The sequence below is a fragment of the Chelonoidis abingdonii genome, chromosome 1, assembly GCF_003597395.2.
Source record: "Chelonoidis abingdonii isolate Lonesome George chromosome 1, CheloAbing_2.0, whole genome shotgun sequence".
Classification (NCBI taxonomy): domain Eukaryota; kingdom Metazoa; phylum Chordata; order Testudines; family Testudinidae; genus Chelonoidis; species Chelonoidis abingdonii.
This window is the reverse complement of record NC_133769.1, coordinates 53,425,024-53,448,648: the sequence shown is the minus strand read 5'-3', so window position 1 is coordinate 53,448,648 and position 23,625 is coordinate 53,425,024. Positions and strand designations below refer to the sequence as shown.

At 43.1% G+C, this 23,625-nt stretch overlaps 2 protein-coding genes across 3 annotated transcripts in view; one reads left to right on the top strand and one right to left on the bottom strand.

The window, feature by feature from the left end:
• DOCK4 (dedicator of cytokinesis 4) overlaps nucleotides 1-15,105 on the bottom strand; it is a 421,428-nt gene extending 406,323 nt beyond the window's left edge. Inside the window, 1 exon segment of the mRNA XM_032782929.2 lies at nucleotides 14,930-15,105. Coding sequence (XP_032638820.1) covers nucleotides 14,930-14,966 — 37 coding nt within the window. The 5' untranslated portion in view covers nucleotides 14,967-15,105.
• Nucleotides 15,106-15,343: 238 nt separating this feature from the next.
• ZNF277 (zinc finger protein 277) overlaps nucleotides 15,344-23,625 on the top strand; it is an 85,058-nt gene continuing 76,776 nt past the window's right edge. The window contains exon 1 of one of the 2 annotated variants that reach the window (XM_075065587.1): nucleotides 15,344-15,437. In XM_075065587.1, the coding sequence (XP_074921688.1) occupies nucleotides 15,395-15,437 (43 nt within the window). In that variant the 5' untranslated portion in view covers nucleotides 15,344-15,394. The remainder of the gene's footprint in view (nucleotides 15,438-23,625) is intronic. The other variant, XM_032782927.2, reaches the window with a different exon arrangement.

The window sequence follows — 23,625 nt, the reverse complement described above, 5'->3', positions numbered from 1 at the left end:
TATATCAATATAAAATGATCACATTCTATAAAATGTAAGTATATTCTCAGATACAGGATTTATCAAACAAAAATGCTGACAGATCTGGCATTGTGCAGTATGTGGAATTATTTTTGGGGGGGGAATAAATCTATTATTTATATTTGGACTACTCATTTAGCAATCAACTGAACTTCCTTTTTCCTCTTTAAGTAGCATGTACAGAATAAGCAGTGCATTTTCTTTATTACAATTACAGGTCTCAGGTTTGCACCAAGCAGTAAGAACTGGCTTTGAAAGATGCACCTACTCACTGATCTATGTGTGCGAAATATCCATAGCTATATAGTCTTGCTCAAACCACTTCTGATACTTCTAGAGTAGATTATACAGTGTAGGTCATGAAAGTCCTATGGGATCCAACTCCATTTGTGATTTGTGTAAGATGTTTACCAGGCGTGTCTACCACTTTCAGATATACTCACAAAAATTCCAAAGTTGCCCCGGTCCTATCGTCTCTTCAGACACTCTATGCTAGGCTTTAAGTGTTATTTGTAACTGGACAATGTTCTTTTATTGAGTATTGTTAACAATACTCGATAAAAAACTAAACTGATATCAGTCTGACACAGCAGCATGAGAAAACAGAAAAAGAGAGTTTCCCTCCTTACACAAGAAAGAAAGAAAGCAAGCAAGCTTCTGGAATGAAAAATATACTGTGTATATTGCATACATCTTTATCAATAGCATCCTGGAGGACAACTTAATGCAGATTCCATATGAAGGCAGAACATGAGAAAGATAAAACTGCCCCAACACCAAACTGGGAGTAAACCTTAAGACAACGTCCAACTCATAGCAGAAGATCAAGATTTTCTGCAAGTTCATACCAAGAACCTTTGCATCAAGGTTTACTATCATTCATAACTGACATGCCCCTAACCAAGTCAGTATGCAATAGCCATTATTAGTTGAATTGAGACTAAAGCAACCTGGTCAGCGAAAAGGAATTAAAAAAAAATTATCTGCAGCTAGCTGGCAGTAGTTTCATAAACATAGAAGATGGGGAAGATTGTGTTATTCGTGTATAAAATACTCCTTATAGTGAGAGTCAGCCAGGCTACACGAGTGAGCAACAGCCACCTGGTTACCAGCAGTCCCTCAGTGCAATTAGGTGGCTGTTGCTTGGTTATTCATCCATTTTGGCATGCCACAGTAGAAGCGTGGATCGCACAGCATGTGCTGCAAAATTCAGATTGAAAATGCAGATGAGATTTCACGTTGATCTGAGCCCTGCGCACTCATACAAAGGATACATATGCTTGGTACAACTAATCAGGATTCTCAAGGGGGTTTTATAACGTACCCATTTTACCAAGGCAGTTTAACGTGCTAAAGTAACATAGAATAATTGTTCAGAAACATACTATTTCCTGTGATTGGAAAAGGAATAGTTTAAGCAAGTCTTTGAGGTATGACATTAGATTTTGAATATATAAAATCATCTTCCTAAGAAGCTTCAGGAAATAGACATAGGAGAATATTATACTATTTTCCCATACCCCACATCAGAAGTCGGCAACCTATGGCACGCGTGCCAAAGACGGCACGCGAGCCGATTTTTAATGGCACACTGGAGCCTGTCAGGACTCCAGCATGCCACTAAAAATCCTGCCCAGCCCAGCGCGCTCTCCTCTGCCTTCCACTTCCCCACGGGGGCAGGGAGCAGAAGCACAGAAGTGCGCCCGGGATGGGCAAATGGCCCCACTCTCCCAGCACGGCAAGCCGCGGGGTCCACGCTCCCGGGCTCCCGGAATGCAGGGCCGAGCGCAGCAAGCTGCTGCCCCCCCCCCACCTTATCCCCTCCCCTGGAGCCCTGCCACAGCGCGCAGCGCTCTGGGGGTTGGGGCTGCGCGCTCCCACAGGGAGGCAGACACGTTCCCCGCTCAACCAGAGGGGCAGGGCTGTGTGCTCCCGCGGAGCAGCGTATCTAGCTCTGTGTGGAGCCTCATGGTGAGAGGACCAGGGCTGGGGGGGTTGGATAAGGGGTGGGGGAAGTTAGGGGACAGGGAGTAGAGTGGGTTGGATGGGGCTGTGTGCTCCCGCGGAGCAGCGTATCTAGCTCTGTGTGGAGCCTCATGGTGAGAGGACCAGGGCTGGGGGGGTTGGTAAAGGGGTGGGGGAAGTTAGGGCTAGATTTACAAAAGGATGTGCCTAAAATGGCAGTTGGGCACCTAAATCCCAGAACTGGGCCCTGCTGGGATTCCCAAAGCATCTGCTCAGCTGCCACCAAATTCTGTAGATGACAAAACTCACTCGGTGTCCAAATTTTTGCACTAAAAGTTTCCTGGGCACCTGTTTCTTCTTCTGCACGTATACACTGCTGCTCATTCTAGGAATCCAGACTCCTAAGCCCTGGGGTGATGCACAAACTGGGGGAAGATGGGAGTTCCTCCACCTATCTCACCTGCAGGGCCCAATATGGTAAGCATGCTCAGACCTCGCCTACTAGATCTGGTGCCTATAAATGGGCTTGCACAAAACAGCCAAGGAGAAGTTCTTCCTTGTGACTTTTAGCCCCATGGTTAGGGCACTCAGCTGGGATGTGGGAGCTGTCTGGTTCAAGTGCACTCTGTCTAATGAGAAGAAGGGATTTGAACAGAGATTTGCCACCTCTCAGGTGAGAGCTCTTGCCACCTGACTATGGAATATTCTGATATGGGGCCCCTTCAATCTCTTCTGTTGAAGTTTATTCCACTGTGGATAAATAATGAAAGAATTGTTGGGCCAGAGAGAGAGAGCGTGAGAATTACTCTGTAGCTTGGTGGTTGGAGCACTCACCTGAGAGACCCAGGATCCTGTCTCCCTGCTCCAATGACTTTTAAAAACTATTTATCCACAGTGTAACAGCTTCAACATGAGAGACTGGGGGAGCCCTGCATCAAAGTACCCCAGTGTTCAGTGTTTAGAGCACTCGCCTGAGAAGTGGTAGATCCCTGTTTAAACCCCTTCTCCCCCTCAGATGGAGAGGGGAGACATGAACTCTCCCACATCCAAGGTAAGTGTCTAACTATTGGGCTAAAACTTATGAGGGAGCTGCTATTCCTTCTCCAGCAAAAACAGCTTCGGCACCTAACCCCAAAGAAGGTTTTGGAGCTGAGAATCTCAAGCAGAAGAAGGCACCTCCCTGCACCCCTGCATTAGACACCTATCTCTGGGGGAGGGGCAATGCTTAGGACACAACCCTTGACTTGGCATTTCCAATTGCTAAGGAGCTGATTAGCAGCCTGACTCTTGTGAATCTCATTCTGAGTTGCCTGTCTCTCCCCATTCGTTGCACAGGCACCAGACTCCGGCTTTGTGATTCTAGGTGCCTAGAAGATGGGTGTGGTGACACTCAGCATTTCTTTGTGAATCTAGACCAAAATATTTTATTCAGGGACAATGGAGAACATTAATTGCTTAATTAATTAATTGCTATTTTTCTGAAGAAAATCTTCTCCTTCTTTCAAAAACTTAGTTTGTTTAAAACTGAAACTGTGATTCCTTCCAAGGTCACTTTAGAGCTAAACTTGCTAATATGAAAGATGCTGGAAGTTAATTTAATATTCCAATATAGTACTTTTTTAAAAATTATCTAACATGTATATTGTAAGTATGACCACAGCTCTTTCAAATGAAAGTCAAGATCATTTGATGTCCTTTTTGTTAAATCTGATTGCATATACTGTAGAAATAACAGTGATGTAGACCTTCTTTGCTGTTCATGTGAGCTGCAGAAGATGCTACCTAGCCTAGCACACAATGGTGTCTTTCATTGCACTGCCCTGATGATAAAGGGAACAGTTTCAGGTGAAGTCAAGAGAAATTCTGGGACAGGCAGGGAAATAGCACCCCCCCAATAAATGATTTGTAATTTATCCATAGACATATGTAGTATTTCTTTCCTTAACAAGTGTAGCCAACTATTGAAGTGGAAGGGTCTGGCCCTTGACCTCACATCACGGTTAGTCTACCACTGTGATTTCTCAGTAAATAGCTAACCGTGCCTATAAGATTAAGTGACAAATTCACATCAGCACCCAAAGCGCTCTAATCAATACCACTAATCTATCAAAGATTACAACAAGGAATCGCTTGTGTTTCTGTCCTTTTATTCTGGGATTAAATGTAGACTGAAATGGAAAAGAAAATATCCTAGGACAAGAAAAGTACCCTTTAACATTTTAAGGATATTCTGGAAAGAATCATGCATTGGTGCATCTGCTGGTGTAAATAAGATTTCCTTCCAAAAGCAACTGAAATATAACAAAACTTCTGCCAAATTGAAGAAATATCAGAGATACATAAAATGAAAACTCAACATAGAGGCAGCCACCCAGACAACTTCAAAAACAGGAGGTTCAGATCACCTTAATCTGAGAACAGTTAATTTGCCAAAATGGCAGCTGCTCTTGAGACTGGAGGATAACAGCTAAATTAAAGTAAAGGGAAATGGTTATTCAGAGTATTGGGCTTTATTAAAAGTCAATTAAAGTCAATGGGAGTCTTTCCACTGACCACAATGGGATCTGGATTTGGTCCTTAATGCAGCAAGTTGGAGATTTACAGCCCAGTCTTATGACGTATGGCTCCAAGTGGCAACAGTTTATGGACTGTCGGCCTGATCCTGCAAGCACCTGCACATGTGAATCATCCCATGGAAGCCAACAGGACTTCCCCTGTGCATAAGAGTTTGTGGGATCAGGGCCTGTATTGATAAGACCCGAGAACGTTATAAACATAATGTTTATGTTCTAAATAACTCTGACCATTAGTACATGAGACCTGTTAAACAATGTTGATACGTACATTCCTGCATACTGAATGAAATATGTTCATTGGATTTTTGGTGTTTGTTTTGGGTATTTTTTCATTTTTATGTGTGTTCCTCTCTTTTCTATGTCCTGTTATACTCTTTGGTGGGTTTTTTTATTATTTAAAAAATAGTAAGAAGAGCATAACTTTCTACAAAATAAAAATGTTAACAAAAATAGATGTCTTTCCATTGACTCCTGTTGTCATTGGAACAAGGCCATAGAGAGCTGGTACCTTCCTTGACTACAAAATATAGCTCTCTAAGGAAAGCTACAATCATTTACTTTAACTCTAAGGCTGTTTGAGACTTGTTTTCTTAGCTGCAGAAGGTGTCAGTGCTAATGCAGACAGGGATGAAATTTGAAGAAATTATAAGTAGTGTTGACTTGCTTTCTGGTTATTTACTTAATGCCTATTTCTTTAGAATTTCATTTTATTACTATCAACATTTTCCTCTTATCACTACTGTAGCATAATTTCAACAGTGAAAACTAATTTCATGTAAATGTTGTTCTGTTCCATCAGTGATGAAATTTTCATCCAGTCACCCCCTTTCCCATCCATTAGGTTATCTTCTCTTTACAGCTAATTTTCTGGACTTTCACACCCACATCATTTAAGAGAGATGCTATAAAATGCTATGGTATTTCATTTAGCCTTTGATAACTCCTCTGGGTTGTGAGAGAGTGAAAATTACTTAAAAACAGAACACTCCCTTGAGGCTAATTTAGAAAATATTGACTAAGTGCTGAATCTGAGGAGGATCAAAGTTTAGTAGGCCTGAGCCACAGCCTTTGTGTGACCCCCGTGGGCATTCTTACTTCACTGCTTTTGAACATTTTGTAATTCATAGATAGTGTCTGTGTCAGGCAGTTACAGGTTTTTATGACACAAAAGAGCAGTATCTCCCAGGGATTTCCAATTACAGCAATCCTGGATTGAAGTAGCAATAAAGTACGGCAATGGAAACCAGGTAGAGACACAGATGAGATTGGATATCTTTTAAAAAAGATGTGCTTTAATCCAGCGTCTGGGAGCAATTCTATGTATGCCTGTATATGTGGGGGGAGGGGACAAGTTGGATGACTCATGTTGGTCCATCCTGGTCTTGGAGTCTGTGAATCTATGGAATCCCCCCAATCATTCCCTTCCCTGGTGGGTTATGGAAAGAACAGGAAGCTCTGCATTGCTCACAATATGTTCATAAAAGTTGCAGCTCTGCATTAAGACAATGAGTATAATCAAATTTTATGCTTCACTTGGTCACCTGCAGAAGGCAGGAAGGAATTTTTCCCCTGATGCACAATTGACTATATGTGTTCTGGGATTTTGTCTTCTTTTGTTTTTTTTTTTTGCCTTCCTCGGAAGATTCAGGGATTGTCTACAGCTGCAGATAGGACCTCAGACAGGGTGGAACAGTGCTCTGAAGAGATACAGAGAATCAGGGGTGAAAGTAACTGAAAGGACTTACCGGTATGCCTGAGTCCTGAGCGGGAATGACCTCAACCGGAAGAGGCGTGGCCTTTAAATCACTCTGGAGCTACCACCTGCAGAGGCAGCTGCGAGCCCTGGGGCTGTAGGGAGAAATAAAGGGCCTGGGGCTCCTGCCTCCACGGAGCACCAGGCCTTTTAAATCCTCGCCCGAGCCTGGCTGCTGGGCTCCGGTGGGGATTTAAAGGGCCAGAAGCTCCAGCCACTATGGGGAGCCCCAGGGCCTTTAAAGCACTACTCTGAAACAAATTCATATCTGGGATAGCTGCTGAAGTCAATAGATGTATTCCAAGAATGAATCTGACCCCTTTTCTTTTTCAAGAATTAAGAAAAGAATTTGGGCTTGCATATGATATATCCTGGATTGAAGTAGCAATAAAGTACATTAATAGATAATATCCTTTATTTGTTGATGCACTGAGGTAAAATGCTAATAACCTGTTTTATTAAATAGATTATTTTTGATCACTTTGAATTTGATTACACGTGCATCAGCTTCCATTTATCAACAAGACAATATTTGGCAACACACAACGTTTGCTTTTACAGAGCTCTTTTATCAGAGCTCTTGCTAACTAGAAAAACTCCACGCTTATGTATCGTTACCATACCATCTGACAGGTTATGGCTACAGTTTCTTCTGCTAACTCTCCAGCAGTTTGGGCTTTCCAAAATATATATTCTATTTTATGTATTTTACTCTTAAATTTTCAGGGAGTAGTAGCAAGTAATACTTAGTCTTTCATCACTAGTTGGGTGGCAGAACACAGGTAATGGAAAACAAAGATTTTTTTTATACTTTACTGTCATTTATACACTGTCATTTTGTTACCTTTAACTTTTTTGCCTTGACTAAAAGGTGAATTCTGTCCTTTTAAAATAGTGACTGTTAAAATTATGAATCTGAATTTTTTTTATATCTGGACTGACTCATTTCAAGGGCACTCAATATGCTCTACCACAGAGCTCTGCCTCAGTGTGGAGATCCTTTAACTGAAACCTGAATTCCACTGAGTCACATTAAATTCATATAACTACATATAAATGAACTCTTCTGAAAGAAAGTTGTTAAGGTTGCAAAGCCAATTGCTCAAAAGTTAGGAAATGCCAGAATTAAGGTTGCCCATGAAGCTTTATTTGGGCCTGTCGCAGGATGACTGGCCCTGCAAGAAAGGGAGGAGGGTCCAGTGCACTTGGACTGATCAGCTGGGCTTATCACAAGGTACCAGTGCTTTATAAAGGGGGAGAGCTGCAGGCAAGATGGCAGATACCTGCAGATGCTGCTGGATGTAAGAAGGCAACGACTTTGTTCACGACACAACCACAATTCATTCCCAGAGTACCATCCATGCTGTGGACTGAATGAGGCAGGGTCCTGTGTTAAATACAGTATGTGATCATGTAATTAAAGACAATGTAATCATAATGCATATGCCCAAAACGGCTGAATTAAGCTTGCATTGGCAAACTTCATTCTGGCATTGCCTAACGTTTGAGTGCTTGATTTTGCAACCTTAACACATTTCATTTAACATAGTTTTTAAATGTAAGTTGCTAACTGTGACGAGTTACACCCCCGGGGTGCCACTTGGCACTGGGGTACCACTAAGCCTGCCTGACCCACCAGCCTGGGCTCCCTTTCACACTGTGGTGCTGTGATAAGTTGCTAAGCTTTACAAACTTGCTTTTTCACCAGCCTACACACAAGTAGGGACGCACTCAGCTGCAGCACTACACACACAGGTTCTTTAACCAGAATGCCTTGAATGCCTCATATTAAATGAGGATATTGATATAACAGGCATCACAGAAACTTGGAGGAATGAGGGTAATCAATGAGACACAGTAATAACAGGGTACAAAATGTATCGGAAGGACAGAATAGGTTGTACTGGGCAGGGCCGGTGCTACCATTTAAGTGACCTAGGCAATGGCCTAGGGCGCCAGAATTTTTGGGAGGCGCTATTTTGCCGGGGGGGGGGCACGCGGCTCTGGGGGACCTACCACAGTCGTGCCGGCGGACGGTCCGCTGGTGTAAAGGTCCGGCAGAGCTGCTGCAGTCATGTCGGCGGACGGTGCACTGGTCTAAAGGCTCCGGCAGACCTACTGCAGTCATGCCGGCGGCAGGTCCACCGGAGCCTTTAGACCAGCGCACCATCCACTGACATGACTACGGCAGCTCCACTGGACCCGCGGGGGGGCAGCGAAACGGTCGTCCGTCTAGGGCGTCAGAAACCCTGGCGCCGCTCCTGGTACTGGGATGGGGAGTGGCACTATATGTGAAAGAAAGTGTAGAATCAAATGCAGTAAAAATCTTAAATGAACCAAACCATACCATAGAATCTCTATGGATAGTAATTCCATGCTTTAATAATAAGAATATAGCAATAGGGATATATTACTAACCACCTCACCAGGATGACTGTGAAATGCACAGGTTGATTAGAGAGGCTATAAAAATAAAAAAACTCAGTTGAAATCCCCCATTTTTATTATCTCCATATTGACTGGGTACATCTCACCTCAGAACATGATGCAGAGATAAAGATTCTTGACACCTTAAATAACTGCTTCTTGGAGCTACTAGGATCTGGTTGAAGAGGTGAATATAGCTGAACTGCTTGGTAACAGTGACTATAACACAATAAAATTTAACATCCCTGTGGAAGTGTGGGGGAAGTACCAAAGCAGCCCACCATGGTAGCATTTAATTTCAGAATGGGGAACAACACAAAAATGAGGAAGTTAGTAAACAGAAATGAAAAGGTACAGTGCCCATAGTGAAATCTCTGCAAGCTGCATGGAAACTTTTTAAAGACACCGTAATAGAGGCTCAATTTAAATGTATACACCTAATTAAAAAACATAGCAAGAAGACCAAAAAGGTACCACCCTCGCTAAACAACAAAGTGAAAGAAACATTTAGAGGCAAAAAGACATCCTTTAAAAAGTGAAAGTTAAATCCTATTGAGGAAGTAAAAAGGAGCAAATGAAGTGTAAAAATATAATTAGGAAGGCCAAAAAAGAATTTGAAGACCAGTTAGCCAAAGACTCAAAAAGTAACAGCAATTTTTTTAAGTACCTCAGAAGCAGGAAGCCTGCTAAACAACCAGTGGGCCACTGGACAATTGAGATGCTAAAAGATCACTCAAGGAAGATAAGGCCATTGAGAAGAAACTAAATGAATTCTTTGCATCGGTCTTCATGGCTGAGGATGTGAGGGAGATTCCCATACCTGAGCCATTGTTTTTCGGTGACAAATCTGAGGGATTGTCTCAGATTGAGGTGTCATTAGAGGAGTTTTGAAACAAATTGATAAACTAAATAGTAATAAGTCACCAGGACCAGATGGTATTCACCCAAAAGTTCTGAAGGAACTCAGATGTAGTTCTGCAATTTCACTAACTGTAGTCTGTAACCTATTATTTTAATCAGCTTCTGTATCATATGACTCGTGGATAGCTAATGTGACACCCATCCTTAAAAAAGGCTCCAGAGGCGATCCTGGCCATTACAGTCCAGTAAGACTAACTTCAGTACCTAGAAAATTTGTTGAAATTATAGTAAAAAACAGAATGATCAGAAACATAGATGAACATAATTTGTTCGGAAGAGTCTACATGGTTTTTGTAAAGGGAAATCATGCCTCACCAATCTACTTGAATTCTTTGAGGGGGTCAACAAGCATGTGGACAAGGGGATCCAGTGGATATAGTGTACTTAGATTTTAAGAAAGCCTTTGACAAAGGATCTTAAGCAAAGTAAGCTGTCATGGGATAAGAATTAAGGTCCTTTCATGGATCAGCAACTGGTTAAAAGATAGGAAACAAGGGGTAGGAATAAATGGTCAGTTTTCAAAATGGAGAGATGTAAATAGTAGTGTCCCATAAGGGCCTGTCCTGGGACCAGTCCTATTCAATATATTCATAAATGATCTGGAAAAAAGGAGTAAACAGTGAGGTGGCAAAATTTGCAGATGATACAGAACTACTCAAGATAGTTAAATCCAAAACAGACTGCAAAGAGTTACAATGGGCTCTCACAAAACTGGGTGACTGGGCAACAAAATGGTAGATGAAATTCAATGTTGATCAATGCAAAGTAATGCACATTGGAAAATATAATTCCAACTATACATATAAAATGATGGGGTCTAAATTAGCTGTTACTACTCAAGAAAGCTCTTGGAGTCATTGTAGATCAAGGTGGGCAAACTTTTTGGCCTGAGGGCCACATTGGATTTCCAAAATTGTATGGAGTGCTGGTTAGTGGAGGCTATGCCTCCCCGAACAGCCAAGTGTGGCCCATCCCCATCTGACCCCTCCTGCTTCTTGCCTCCTGATGCCACCCCTGGTACTCCTACCCCATACACTCCCCCTCATTCCCTTCCCCTTACTGCCCCCCACTGTCCCATCCACCCCCCCTTCCTGACTACCCCCTGGGAACTTCTGTCCCCATTCAACCCCCTGTTCCCTGCCTTCTGACCGCCCCAATGTCTATCCACACCCCCGCCCCCTGACCACCAACCCCGAACTCCCCTGCCCTCTATCCAACCTTCCTGTTCCCATACCGTGCTGCCTGGAGCACCAGTGGAGCCAGCCACACCACCAGGCAGCACAGAGCACCAGGACAGGCCCCAGCTCTGCAGCTGCGCTGCCCCAGGAATTCATAGCCCTGCCGCCCAGAGTGTTGCACCAGTGGTGGAGTGAGCTGAGGCTGTGGGGGAGGGGGAACAGCAGGGAAGGGCCAGGAGCTAGCCTCCTGGGCCGGGGGCTCAGGGGCCAGGCAAGAGGGTCCCGCGGGCTGTAGTTTGCCCACCTCTGTTGTAGATAGTTCTCTGAAAATATCCACTCAATGTGAAGTGGCAGTCAAAAAAGCAAACAGAATGTTGGAAATCCTTAAGAAAGGGATAGATAATAAGACAGAAAATATCATATTGCCTCTATATAAATCCATGGCACACCCACATCTTGAATACTGCGTGCAGATATGGTCTCCCCATCTCAAAAAAGATATATTGAATTTGGAAAAGATTCAGGAAAGGGCAACAAAAATGATTAGGGTATGGAACGGCTTCTGTATGAGGAGAGATTAATAAGACTGAGACTTTTCAGCTTGGAAAAGAGACGACATGGGCGGGGGCAGGAAATATGATACAGGTCTATAAAATTAAAACTGATGTGGAAAAAGTAAATAAGGAAGTGTTATTTATTCCTTCTCATAACATAAGAACTAGGGGTNGCAGGGGTGTGGAAAGGGGTTGGGGCAGGCAGGGGGTGGGGGCTGGATGGGTCGGGAGTTCTGGGGGTCCTGTCAGGAGACAGGGAGTGGTTGGATAGGCATGGGAGTCCTGGGGGTCTGGTTGGGGATGGGGGTGTGGATGAGGGTTGAGGCAGTCAGGGGACAGGTAGAAGGTAGAGTCCAGTCTGGGGACAAGGAACAGGGAGCCTTAGATAGGGGGTGGGGTCCTGGGGCAGCAGTTGGGGGCAGGGGTCCCAGGAGGACATAGTCAGGGGACAAGGAGCAGCAGGGTTGAGAGTTTTTAGGGGGGCATTCACCCAGCACTTTCCCCTGAGCCCTGACCCACCCCCCACATACACACACCATGCCCTCTGCCCTGAGCCCCGCACCCTCCCAGGCCCCTGCTCTGAACCCTGTACTTCCCTCATACATAGCCAGCCCTCTACTTGACTCCTTCATCCCACCTGCAACCCTGGCCCTGACTCTGGCACCCCCATCCATACCCAGCGCCCTCTCTGCCCTGACACCTACACCCCCTCACATACCCAGGCCCCAGCCCCTACTCTAGCCCTCTGGGTCCTGGCTGCCAGCCCAGCACAGCTCACTGCTGGTCTGGGGTTCTGGCTGACGGACCCTTGCCAGCCGGGGTCCTGGCCACAGGCACCGCTCAGCCCACTGCCGGCCTAGGTGAACAGAACCCCAGATCAGCAGCAGGCTGAGCGGGCTGGCAGCGTAAGATCAACATTTTAATTTCATTTTAAATGAAGCTTCTTAAACATGTTGAAAACCCTGTTTATTTTACAATACAACACTAGTTTAATTATATAATATATAGACTTATAGAGACCTTCTAAAAAACATTAAAATGTACTACCGGCACGCGAAACCTTAAATTAGAGTGACTAAATGAAGACTCGGCACACCACTTCTGAAACGTTGCCAACCCCTGTCCCACATCATCACTTTGTGTTGCAATTGCAGTTTAAGACAGATTTTTGTACTCAGAGTGCTATTCTTTAAGGATAAAGTTAATATAATATAGACTGTAAAATACTATTCCCAAAGCAAATGAAATTGTTTAATATTTCAGTAGTTTGTAATGATGATGCACAAACAGTGATGGGATGCCACTGGATGAGGAGTATTTTGGATGGACTTTCGGAGGCAAGTTAAAGAGAAACAAAGAACGAGTTATTATACATAAGCAGCAAAGGACACTTGAAAATCTTTATATTTGTTCTTAAGTAATCCAAAGGAGGTGGGGGGAAGGGAGGAAATGGGACACTTACTGAGTTTACAAAGATACTTCTCCAGCAATCATAAGATTTCTTCAAACATTGGCATGCACAATTAGATGTTCGTGGTTAAGTACTCAAGCAACACTTACTAGCACAGAAAAACTTAACTGAAGGATACTATTCAATTGTTCAGCAGTCACAGGCTAATTATTCAAATAAGGGGCGGGGGGACTGATTTTGTTTTGGGTTTTCCCAGTGGAAGGAATGGTTAGTAATCTGCTTTTTTATCTAACATTTTTTCAGATTGTAAACAACAAAAAGGAAGATATACTTCAGCTGTGCAATATTCTCCTTCACTCAACAACAAAAAATGAGGCAAGTGATGCAGCTTGAAATACTTGACTGGTAATATCCTACATGCCATTCCAGGAAATCCCAGAGTGGATTTTAAGCCTCTGCCCATCCTAATAAAGAAAGAGGACTGGAGGACTAATCGATATCTAGCAACCCAGCTGTGACCTGGCACATAAAGAAGTCAAGAAAATAAATTATAGAGATCATGAATGGGATTTAACATTTGGAAGACAGCAACATCTGGGATCAACTCCAAATGGGACATAGTCATATTGAATGAGTCTTGGCTCCTATGCTAATTGTTAAACAGAGCAAGATTACACACACACACACAAAGACAATGACTTTATGTTCATCATGGATTTTCCATAACATACACAACTCAATGTACAAATATAACCTGGATATACAGTTTCTTGCAATGCCAATGATCTGCAAAGCACCTCAACTACATTTGTGTGAAATGGCAGCTATTGTCCGGGACGAGTCACCAAAGCCGATCAAGTATTAGTGGTTTTAATAGATGGTGTCAAAAACTACAATGAGTCTCTTTAATCACTTCATAAGTCAATTTAATGGGCTCCAGAGTCCTGCCCTCAGGCACAGCTGAACAAATAATAACCAAGTGCAAATGACTTCCACAAATGTCACTTTGTTTTGTTTTTACAAAATCAAACAAAAACCAAAACCACACACACAAAAATCCCAAACCACACACATCATATGAAAGATATATTTTTTAACGTTTATACAGTAAGCTTTTTTTTTTTTTACACTAAAAATTGTTATAGATACAATAGTGGGTTATTTCCCAAACATACTGATAGGATTTCGAAATTGTTTTATTGTTGTTAGGGCTGTTTATATAGCTGGCAGGAAATCTTAGCCATTCCAAAAAGTATCAGCGGCATCAGGCTGAATTCAATAGTTGAAAAGGAAAATCTGAGTTTTAAATATGGAACTGGGAGGGAGGCAGACAGAGAAGGGGGGGAAAACGTTCCTTATTCTGTAACTCGGGGCAGGGGAGAAAAGATGAGAAAACCCAGATTCATCAGTCAAACATCTAACATCCTTTGTTGTTCACTTTTTGAACAGGAAGATAATACCCTGTCTCTCCTCCTCACAAACTGGACCTTGAACTTCAAATACTGAAACACATTTCCCTGCCTCTGAGTAATCCATTTCACAGTCAAACAAAACGTTAGCATAGGAAGTAAGCTACTGTCCTGATTAAACACCGTACACACACACACACACAAACTGCGGACTGGTGCCTGTGCCTCGAAAGATGGCAGTAGCTTAAACTGAGCGTGCCCGTTACGCGGAATACCCGTTTTTAAACAATTGTGTGGTTTTCTCTCCTCCCTCCGGTGCCGAGGTTAGTGGGAAGAGTCGTCTCCCGACGGAGCTGTTTTACTAAGATGCTATTCAATCCTCACAGACTCTTTGCAGAGGTGATTAGGCTATAAGGAGACTTATGCTTTCCAACTGTTTTTGGTTTATAACCCCCCCCCACACACACACACACACACTTTTAATCACTGCAGCTATTCATTGCTCTGGGGGAGGGAAGGAGTGTGATAACAGGGATCCATTCCCTCCCTCCCCATCTGACACAGGAATCAGCAGCGTCCGCTTGCAAACTCCTCGGACAGCGGCAGAATTAGGGGCATGCCCCCACCCGGGAGGTTCGGGGAGGGGTTACATTCTTATCGCCACCTGGAGCAGCCCCGCCACGGCAGGACACCATTGCCAGCGGCCCCACTCACCCACGCCGTATTTCTCGTGCTCTGTAGGGATCCACATGCTCACAGCGTGGCTTGTCCCTCTCCGAACAATGAGCGCGGCGGCGGCCAGCGAACCCCTCTGCCCAGCGCCGCTGCCGCTGCTCGGCGGGGCTCAGCCGCCTTCCTCGGGCTCCAGCGGAGAACTCATTGTCGTGATTGACTCAGCCCCGCTCCCCCGCCGACCACTCACAACGGCCGCCCGCCTCCTCTGCCCCGCTGCATGCCGGGAAGCGTAGTTTCCCTGCGGAGTACAGTGACACGGGGCGGGGCCCAACCAAGGCCCTACCCCCTTTTGGAGTCCGGTCCCTTAGGGCTGAGAAACTACGAGTCTCTCGATGAGCTGCGCGTTCTGAAGGCGGGGCCGGAGCCCTCAAGGCTGTTTCCTATTGGTTCAGGCGCCGTTCCAATAATTGAACGTCATGCCAGTGTCCATCTGCGAACAGTGGCATGGCAGCCTCCTCAGGCGTTTTCGCTGCGGCCGACAGAGATGGTGAGTGTGTGCGCTCCTGAGTGTTGGGACGGGACCCCTCCTGTTCAAGTGTCCTGTCCCTTTTATTGAATCTAGGTGCCCATGTGGAAAGCGTGGGTGTACTGCAGCATACCCTTGTTGGGGGTCCCTGGGCCAAGTTAGACCTGAGCTCTGTCCCTGAGCCTTATAGTCATTACTTATTAATACTTCATCACAACACATTACAAAGGGGGCAAGCAAAGAATATGAAAACAGCTGCAGTCTATAGCACAGCTGGCAATACGCTGTTCAGAAAGTGTGCCAGAGAATGGATGCTTAATTGAAAGATACAGAAAAAAAATCATTTCTAATGCGACAACAGGTAATCTACATAGAAACCCTGCCAGTGTTGACCTCGCTAACCATCTCCTGTATATTTAAGAAAACACACCATGAAAGATAGATGCTAATAGAGTGAGAAGTCAGTAAGGTCAGAGCAGGTAGATTTTAACCCATGCAGTAGAATGTACTGTCTTTCAGAGTGGTAGCCGTGTTCATCTGTATCAGCAAAAATAATGAGGAGTCCTTTTCGCGCCTTAGAGACTAACAAATTTATTTGGGCATAAGTTTTTGTGGGCTAAAATCCACTTCATCAGATGCATGGAGTGGAAAATACAGTAAGGAAGTATAAATACACAGCATATGAAAAGTTGGGAGTTGCCTTACCAAGTGTAGGGGTCTCTGCCAATGAGCCAATTCAGTTAATTCAACAGTTGAAAAGAAGGAGTGAATATCAAGTGAGGAAAAATCACTTTTGTAGTGATAATGAGGCCAGTGTAAGCAAGGTGGCCCATTTCAAACAGTTGACAAGAAGATGTGAGTATCAGCATGGGGAAATTAGTTTTTGTAATGACCCATCCACTCCCAGTCTTTATTTAGGCCTAACTTGATAGAGTCCAGTTTGCACGTTAATTCTAGTTATGCAGTTTCTCATTGGAGTCTGTTTTTGAAGTTTTTTTGTTGAAGAATTGCCACTTTTAAGTCTGTTACTGAGTGTCCACGGAGATAGAAGTGTTCTCTTACTGGTTTTTGAATGTTATAATTCTTGATGTCTGATTTGTGTCCGTGTATTCTTTCGTGCAGAGACTGTCTGATTTGTCCAGTGTGCATGGCAGAGGGGCATATATCACATTGGTAGCAATATATCACTATCTTTGTGGCTTTTGAACTTACAGGTACCATTGGCAAGCTTATCCTCCACCTATCACAGCACATACATAGCTTGCCTATACACAAAAGCTATATCACATTATATATACTGGTAATTAAAGCGATGCACTCTTCTTCCCACCTACGCAAACTCAACCCCTGGTGTGGATGCACTTGTATTGGTTAAAAGGTGCATTACATCAGCATTGTTATTCCTGCATAGGAAGGGGAATAAGCTATACTGCCTCTCTATACTGGTATAACTGCATCCACACTAGGAGTTGTACTAATATAACTATTTGTGGAGGAGAAAAAACATACCCCTAACCGAAATAGTTATATTGTTACAAAAACTGAATGTAGACCAGGCCTAAGAACCAGACAGGACTCTGGTAAAAGGAAAATTAGCCTGAAATCTCTGGTGTGGAAGAGATCTAAAGCCACTTACCGTACTGCAGAGTAAGTTTGTTCCCAGTGGGGTTCGGAGATCTCGCCTAGAATTTTTTTCTGTTTATTGTTAGTTCTTTCTCGTGGTGAAGTCAAAGTATCCTAGCTCTTCTAATGAGGAGTTGTTTTATTTTTAACAATGCTTTGTGTTCAGGACTTTCAGTCTTTCTTCACATTTTCTTAACAGCAGGTGTGCTGCAGTTTGTCTCTCTAACCATTCCTAGGTATCAGTGAAAATGGCTTCTTCTGCCCAGTATAGAAAGCCTGAGAACTATGACAGGAGCCAACTGCACCTTTTAGCCGTCCTGGTCTCTTTGGGTATGTCTACACTACGGGATTATTCCAATTTTACAGAAACCGATTTTTGGAAACAGATTCTATAAAGTCGAGTGCACGCGACCAAACTAAGCACATTAATTCAGCGGTGTGCGTCCATTCTGAAAACTGATCATTTATTCCTACCCTTTGTTTCTATCTTTTAACCAGTTACCAGTTCATGAAAGGACCTTCATGACAGCTTGTGATATGATATTCCCTCGCCCCTTGACTCTCCTTCCTTCTTCCTTTTTCTCCTTCCCATCCCAACTATGTCCTCCTCCATGGTCACAGATGCAAACGTTTCCAATCTGTTCTCCTGTTCTAACCCCTCTACTTCGCCTGGGAACCCCATCTCATCTCCTGATCTCCTTTGAACCCATTCTGATCCCCTCTCTTACTCTTCTCATTACCCTCTCGCTCTCCTCTGGCTCTTCCTCTCACAATACAAACATGCTTTAGTATCACCTATCTTTAAAGAACCCACCTTTGACCCCACTTGCGTCTTCAGCTACCATTCCATTTCCAAACTCATTGAACATGCTGTTTATAATTGCTGTCTGGGGCGTCTCTACTCCACTTCCATCCTGCAACATCTCCAATCTGACTTCTACCCCTTGCTCTCAACTAAGAACCCAACATTCACACTGAAGTTGCTAATGATCTCCTCTTAGCCAAATCTGAGAATCAGTCAGAGGCTGGGCACTCCAGAAGGTAGCTATTGTTAACTTGTAAAGAGAGAGTAGGGCCTGCAGAAGCCTAGAAGCAACTGTTTGTGTTGCCAAAGGCTGGTGGATTTGGGGCATTGCTCACCAGTAGGGACAGACAAGACTTCCTCATGCTAAGCGCAGGTGGTAGCAAGGTGTCTCACAACTCTGGGTACTCCCAAGAAGCATCACCCCATGATTCCTACAAAAGACTTGACTCTATTGCCACTGCTTATCATGCTGACAAATATTGTCTCATTGTTTCGTTGTATTCCTTGTTAGTCTATCTGTATCTGCGTCTCGTCTATAGTCTTATACTTAGCCTCTGCCCCAAGGAGCTTACAGTCTATCTTTTTTTTTCAGTGTTTGTGATCGTGCTAATCATGGCTCTAGCATAGTGGGGTCCTGAGCCAGGATTAGGGCTCGTAGGTGCTATGATAACACAGATAATAATACACTGAGATTCGTAACTGGTAACCAAACTGCCTTCTTAAAGCAAACTATTTACGTAGAACCAATTGACTTGAGAAAACAGATCTTACAAAGAATAAACTGAACTGTCCACATGCTTGCCTTTCCTAAGGCTTACCATTCCCTGGATCCAGGGAAAGATCCAACTCGTTCAGGCTCCTCTGCAGACTGTCAACCTATCTTCCTGACAGTTGACCTCTCTCTTGAGAAGGGCTTTTTATCCGTTTAATGTTCTTTTGATCTCTTCATTCCAAGCATTGGCAGAACAGCTGTGTTGGAGACAGGATATAGGATGCTCAAAGCTAATAGCTTCCCACACTTTCTTTCAAGTGCGTGCCTGAATGTTCTTATCTGGGATCACTGTGTTACATTCCTGCTTGTTCTTCCAATAGCCTCCTTTTCTTTATTCTTGTCCCACAAATTCTTTCACTCTACTTATCCCAATCTCTTACCTTCCCTGATGCCCTTTATTCTTTCCTCTCTCTCTCCTCCCCCAATACTTTCCTCTTATGCCCCTTTTACAACTGCTACTTTCTCCCCTTCCTCAGCTGTCGCACTTGGGTTCAGCATCTCCTCTCTTCCCTCTCTTCACACACACTTTCTGCCATTCCATGTTCCTGCTTTGCTCTTCCTCCCTCTCACCCCTCCCCCCACATCTTCTGCCACCTCCAGTTCTTATGTCTCTCCCCACCATGGGCGGTGCATGACTCCTGCATTTGGGGAAGCTGGGTATGAGTGCCAGAAGCTCCCTAGAAGTGACAAACGGGCGAGGGGGGCTCAGGTGCAGGCAGAGCAGGACTGGGGGGCAGACGGTAATAGGGGTTAGTGGCACAGAATGGGGTGGGTTGGGTGGGACAGAAACATCTATGCATTGGTCATGGTGAGTGGGGACAACCTGGGGCGGAGGATTGGATAGGCAATGGCTGAAATTAGGGGAAACTGCTACAGGTTTCTCCACTTCACTTCTCTTTAGAAACCTCTAGTCCTCACTCCTCGGCTACACACTGTAGGCCCACTCTGACAACCCTTTTCTCCTCCGAGCAACCATCATGCCTTTCAGGCTGACAGTCTCACCTCGCTTCCCCAAGTCTCCCAACCCCTGTCAGCTTGTATCCTTCCAAGCTGCTGCAGAGGGGTGCAAGGAGTGCTCCTTCCTCTCCCAGTGTGCACTGTGTGTGTGGGCATAAGAAATAGTGACTTTTTTTTCCTCACTGGTGAGAAATTCACATAGGGAGCTGCATAAAGCATTGCAGCTGTCCTGATGGGTCTTTGCCTTGGGCACACAACTGTCACTTCTTTGGAAGGTCAATGGAACTCTGATAAATAACACCTGATGGAAGGTAGAACATCCAGAGGACCCAAGCCCATTGCCCTGTGCATTTGAATGCTGATGGATTTTAAATTGCTATACCCAAAGTACCCCAAATGTCCTAGAAAAGTCCTGTGATATGATAATTTACCCAGACCCACAGTGAACACTCCAAATGCTTTTGGTTGTTTAAACCTCATTATTGATGCCATGTGGGATTCTAAGTAGAGCTCTGCATGGGACTATTTTTTTAAATCTTACTCTTGTCCTGCCCCGCAATATTATCTGTCTCCCACCAGCAAAAACCTTAGATCCCTGCAAATCTCACAAGAGAGACAGATTGTGCTATGCTACCAAAAAAAAAAAAAAGTTGGGGTGTGTGTGTGTGTGTGTGTGTGTGTAGATATGTAAAAAAAATAAAAGTGGAATTCAAACACAATTTTACCACTAAAAGAATAAAACAAATCTTGTTTAAACCATGTGAAAAGAACTTTAACTCCTGTTATAATAGACATCACATCTTTCTATCCCTCACTTAAATTTAAGTATTAAAATCTTTATTTAAAAAAAAAAAAAGAATTTCAGCAATGTAAAGCAAGTCTTTCTGTTTGTGACAGACTGATGTAAGATTTCATGTTTTCCTGCAAATTACTGCAGCCTGTTTTATTCCCCCACCCAATCCTGCCCTCCGCAAAGTTCATTTATCTGCTCCAGCTCTTATGGCAGGGGGTCCTGCAGAACCTGCAGGGCTCTAATCCTAAGCATCCAAAATACTGTTGATTCTCTGGGAACTTCTCTTGTTTCTGTGCCTACATCTCATTCAGTTTGAAGCATTTCCAAACTTGTACCTTTCTCAGCCTCCTTCCTGAAAAGGGAAACAGACCACTCCCCTCCTACCTATAGCCTCTGTCAGAACCTTTCAGGATACTGGTTTGGTACAGTGGTATAGGTTAACAATTATAAGCAGCAACATGTAGTGATTGCTGCTGAAATAAACTTACTAATTAACTTAAATCAGTGGTTCTCAAACTTTTGTACTGGTGACCCCTTTCACATAGCAAGCCTCTGAATGTGACCCCCCACACTCCTGTTATAAATTAAAAACACTTTTTTATTTATTTAACACTATTATAAATGCTGGTTGCAAAGCAGGGTTTGGAGTGCAGGCTGGCAGCTCATGACCTCCCATATAATAACCTCACGACCTCTTGAGGAGTCCCAACCCCCAGTTTGAGAATTCCTGACTCAAATACAGTAGGCTGTATGTTATTAAAGTAATATAATTACAGATATGGACCTTTAAAAATATCACACTTTCTTTCTATTAAATTAGTTCATATATTTAAAGAAAAAACTTTTAAAATTATTTATAGGAATCTAGTAAAGTTTTCTTAAGTTATTACCTGCTGAACACATTGACCTTTAGAGAGGACTGAAATACAGTGGAAACTGATTGGTTTAACAAATTCCTTTTCTATGTGGAGTTGTCAAAATAGCAGCAGCATCCTCTTAAATAAATGTTTGGTACAGTAACTGAATTTTAGTGCAACAAGGCTAGTTTACATTCTTCCACAATGTGTTTTCTGTATAACTTAGTGACAGGAGAACATAATGAGACTAAATATTTCAATAGAATATATAATGAATTATTTTACTTTGTGAAACAAGTCTGTATTGTCTATGATCCCACCATAATTCTGAAGATAATTGTATAGCATGAATGTGGTGTTGTATCTGCTCTAACGACATGCCTGTATAAAACAATAGGGGATCTCTTCGAGCTTTAGCATGTATACATAACTCCCATTAATGTTAGGCATAGACTGTTATGTTCTGTGAAAAAGCCAGTTGAGGCCAAACAGTTTGAAAGCTCTGGGAATTTGAAGTTATAACCATAGCTTAAAAATTAAACTGTAAGTCAACTATCCTAAATAGAATATCTTAAATATATATTAATGGGCATGCAGTTACACTTAATTTCAGCAGTCTGGGACATTCTTATTGACTTATTAGTGATTCAGTTGTTTCAGATCTTCACTTCACTTCAGTTACCTACCATACAGTAGTTTCTGAGCAACAAGGAGAGTAAGGTTGCTAGGTGTCTGATTTTTGACCAGAACACCTGTTGAAAAGGGAACCTGGCAACTCCGGTCAGCACTTCTGACCAGACCATTAAAAGTCCAGTTGGCGGCAGCCCCGGCCAGAGCCCTCACCCCCTCTGCACCCCAACCGCCTGCCCCAGGCCAGTGAAAAATGAGCAAGGGTGTGGGAGAGCAAGCAGTGGAGGGAGAAGGGGTGTATTGAGCAGGGATGGGGCTTCAGAGAAGGGGCAGAGGCCTCTGGGAAGGTGTGGGATGGGGCAAGAGTGTTTGGTTTCCTGCAATTAAAAAGTTGGCAACTCTAAAGGAGAAAGAATCTATCATGGATATTTTTCAAATTACAGGCAGCTAATTCATGTGTGATCTAAATGCACTAAACTGAATCAATAATAGCTAACAATATGTATTCTTTCTAACTTTTAGTAGAATTCTCTCTCATTACTTGCATAAATGGACAAGCCTAAAGTTGTTAATTGTCCAAAAAAACTCTTCTTAAAAAGTAACTATTTTTAAAATCTAGAAAATGTTTTTTTGGGGAGGAGTCTTTTTAAAGATTTTGTGTGTGTTTTTACATGTAATATAGGAGCTTTTTTATGTTAGCTGGATCCACAAAACACACTTTCAACCTTACTTAATGTGTGGTTTTTTTTGTTTATTTTTTTGGTTTGGGACTTTCCCAGTTTTTTGAGTGAACACCAAAAACATAAATTTGGTTGGGATCTAAAGGACCCATATATACATGATATATGTTATGAGATGTACTAAAAATGAGTTTTTCTCCTTTTACAAATCTATATGATGTGGAAGTGAGAGGGAAGTTATACATGGGTGGGACTGGTATACAGTGGGGAGAAAGGGGATGAGAACTTTTATCCACGTGGAGAACATTAAATGCTTAAAACCTTAGATTTGGGAAGATTAAAATACTGCATTCTACTACATTAAGGCAGGCATGCCTCTGTTGGGAGCTGGTCCTGCACTTCTGCACAGGATCTCTTTGAAGTCAGTGGGGCTCATGTGTGAGTAAGGGTCCATGTTTATGGGGTGTGTTTTTCTTTTGTTTCTGGGATGGGGAGAGGATTAGCATCTCAAGCAATAATATATTCATTCATTATAACCAATTGAGAGTGAAATATATACTATCCCCAGTAACAATGATTACAGTTACAATAGTTTGAATTAGTTAATAGTTTGAGTAGTAATCCTGTGCTACATAATTTGTAATAACAAAAGCTCTGATTTTTCTGCATGGTAACACAAAGCATCAGTTCTTGAAAGGTACGAAACGTCTAAAAGATTTTGTCTGCAGTAACAGTAGGACCATAGACCTATACAAAGTGGTACATAAGAATGCAAAGCCTTTTGCCAGTAATGCACTCCACCAGTTATATGATACTGTATCATGCGGGGAAACTTTCCTGACCCAACTTGTGATCACTTTATGCCCTGAAGTATAAAGAAAAACACTTGTACTAGAGAATCGCAACAGTCCTCACCCTTGTTAATTCATATACAAAATAAAAGTGATCTCACACCGCATTTTATCAAAGATTTAGTAGGAGAGGGCTATAATGAGGTCTCACGTTAATACTTCGTTGCTGTTACAAAATCTGCTAGAGTTAATGAAAGCTAAAGTATACGTGTGAAGTAAATGAATGAACCACACTCTGCAT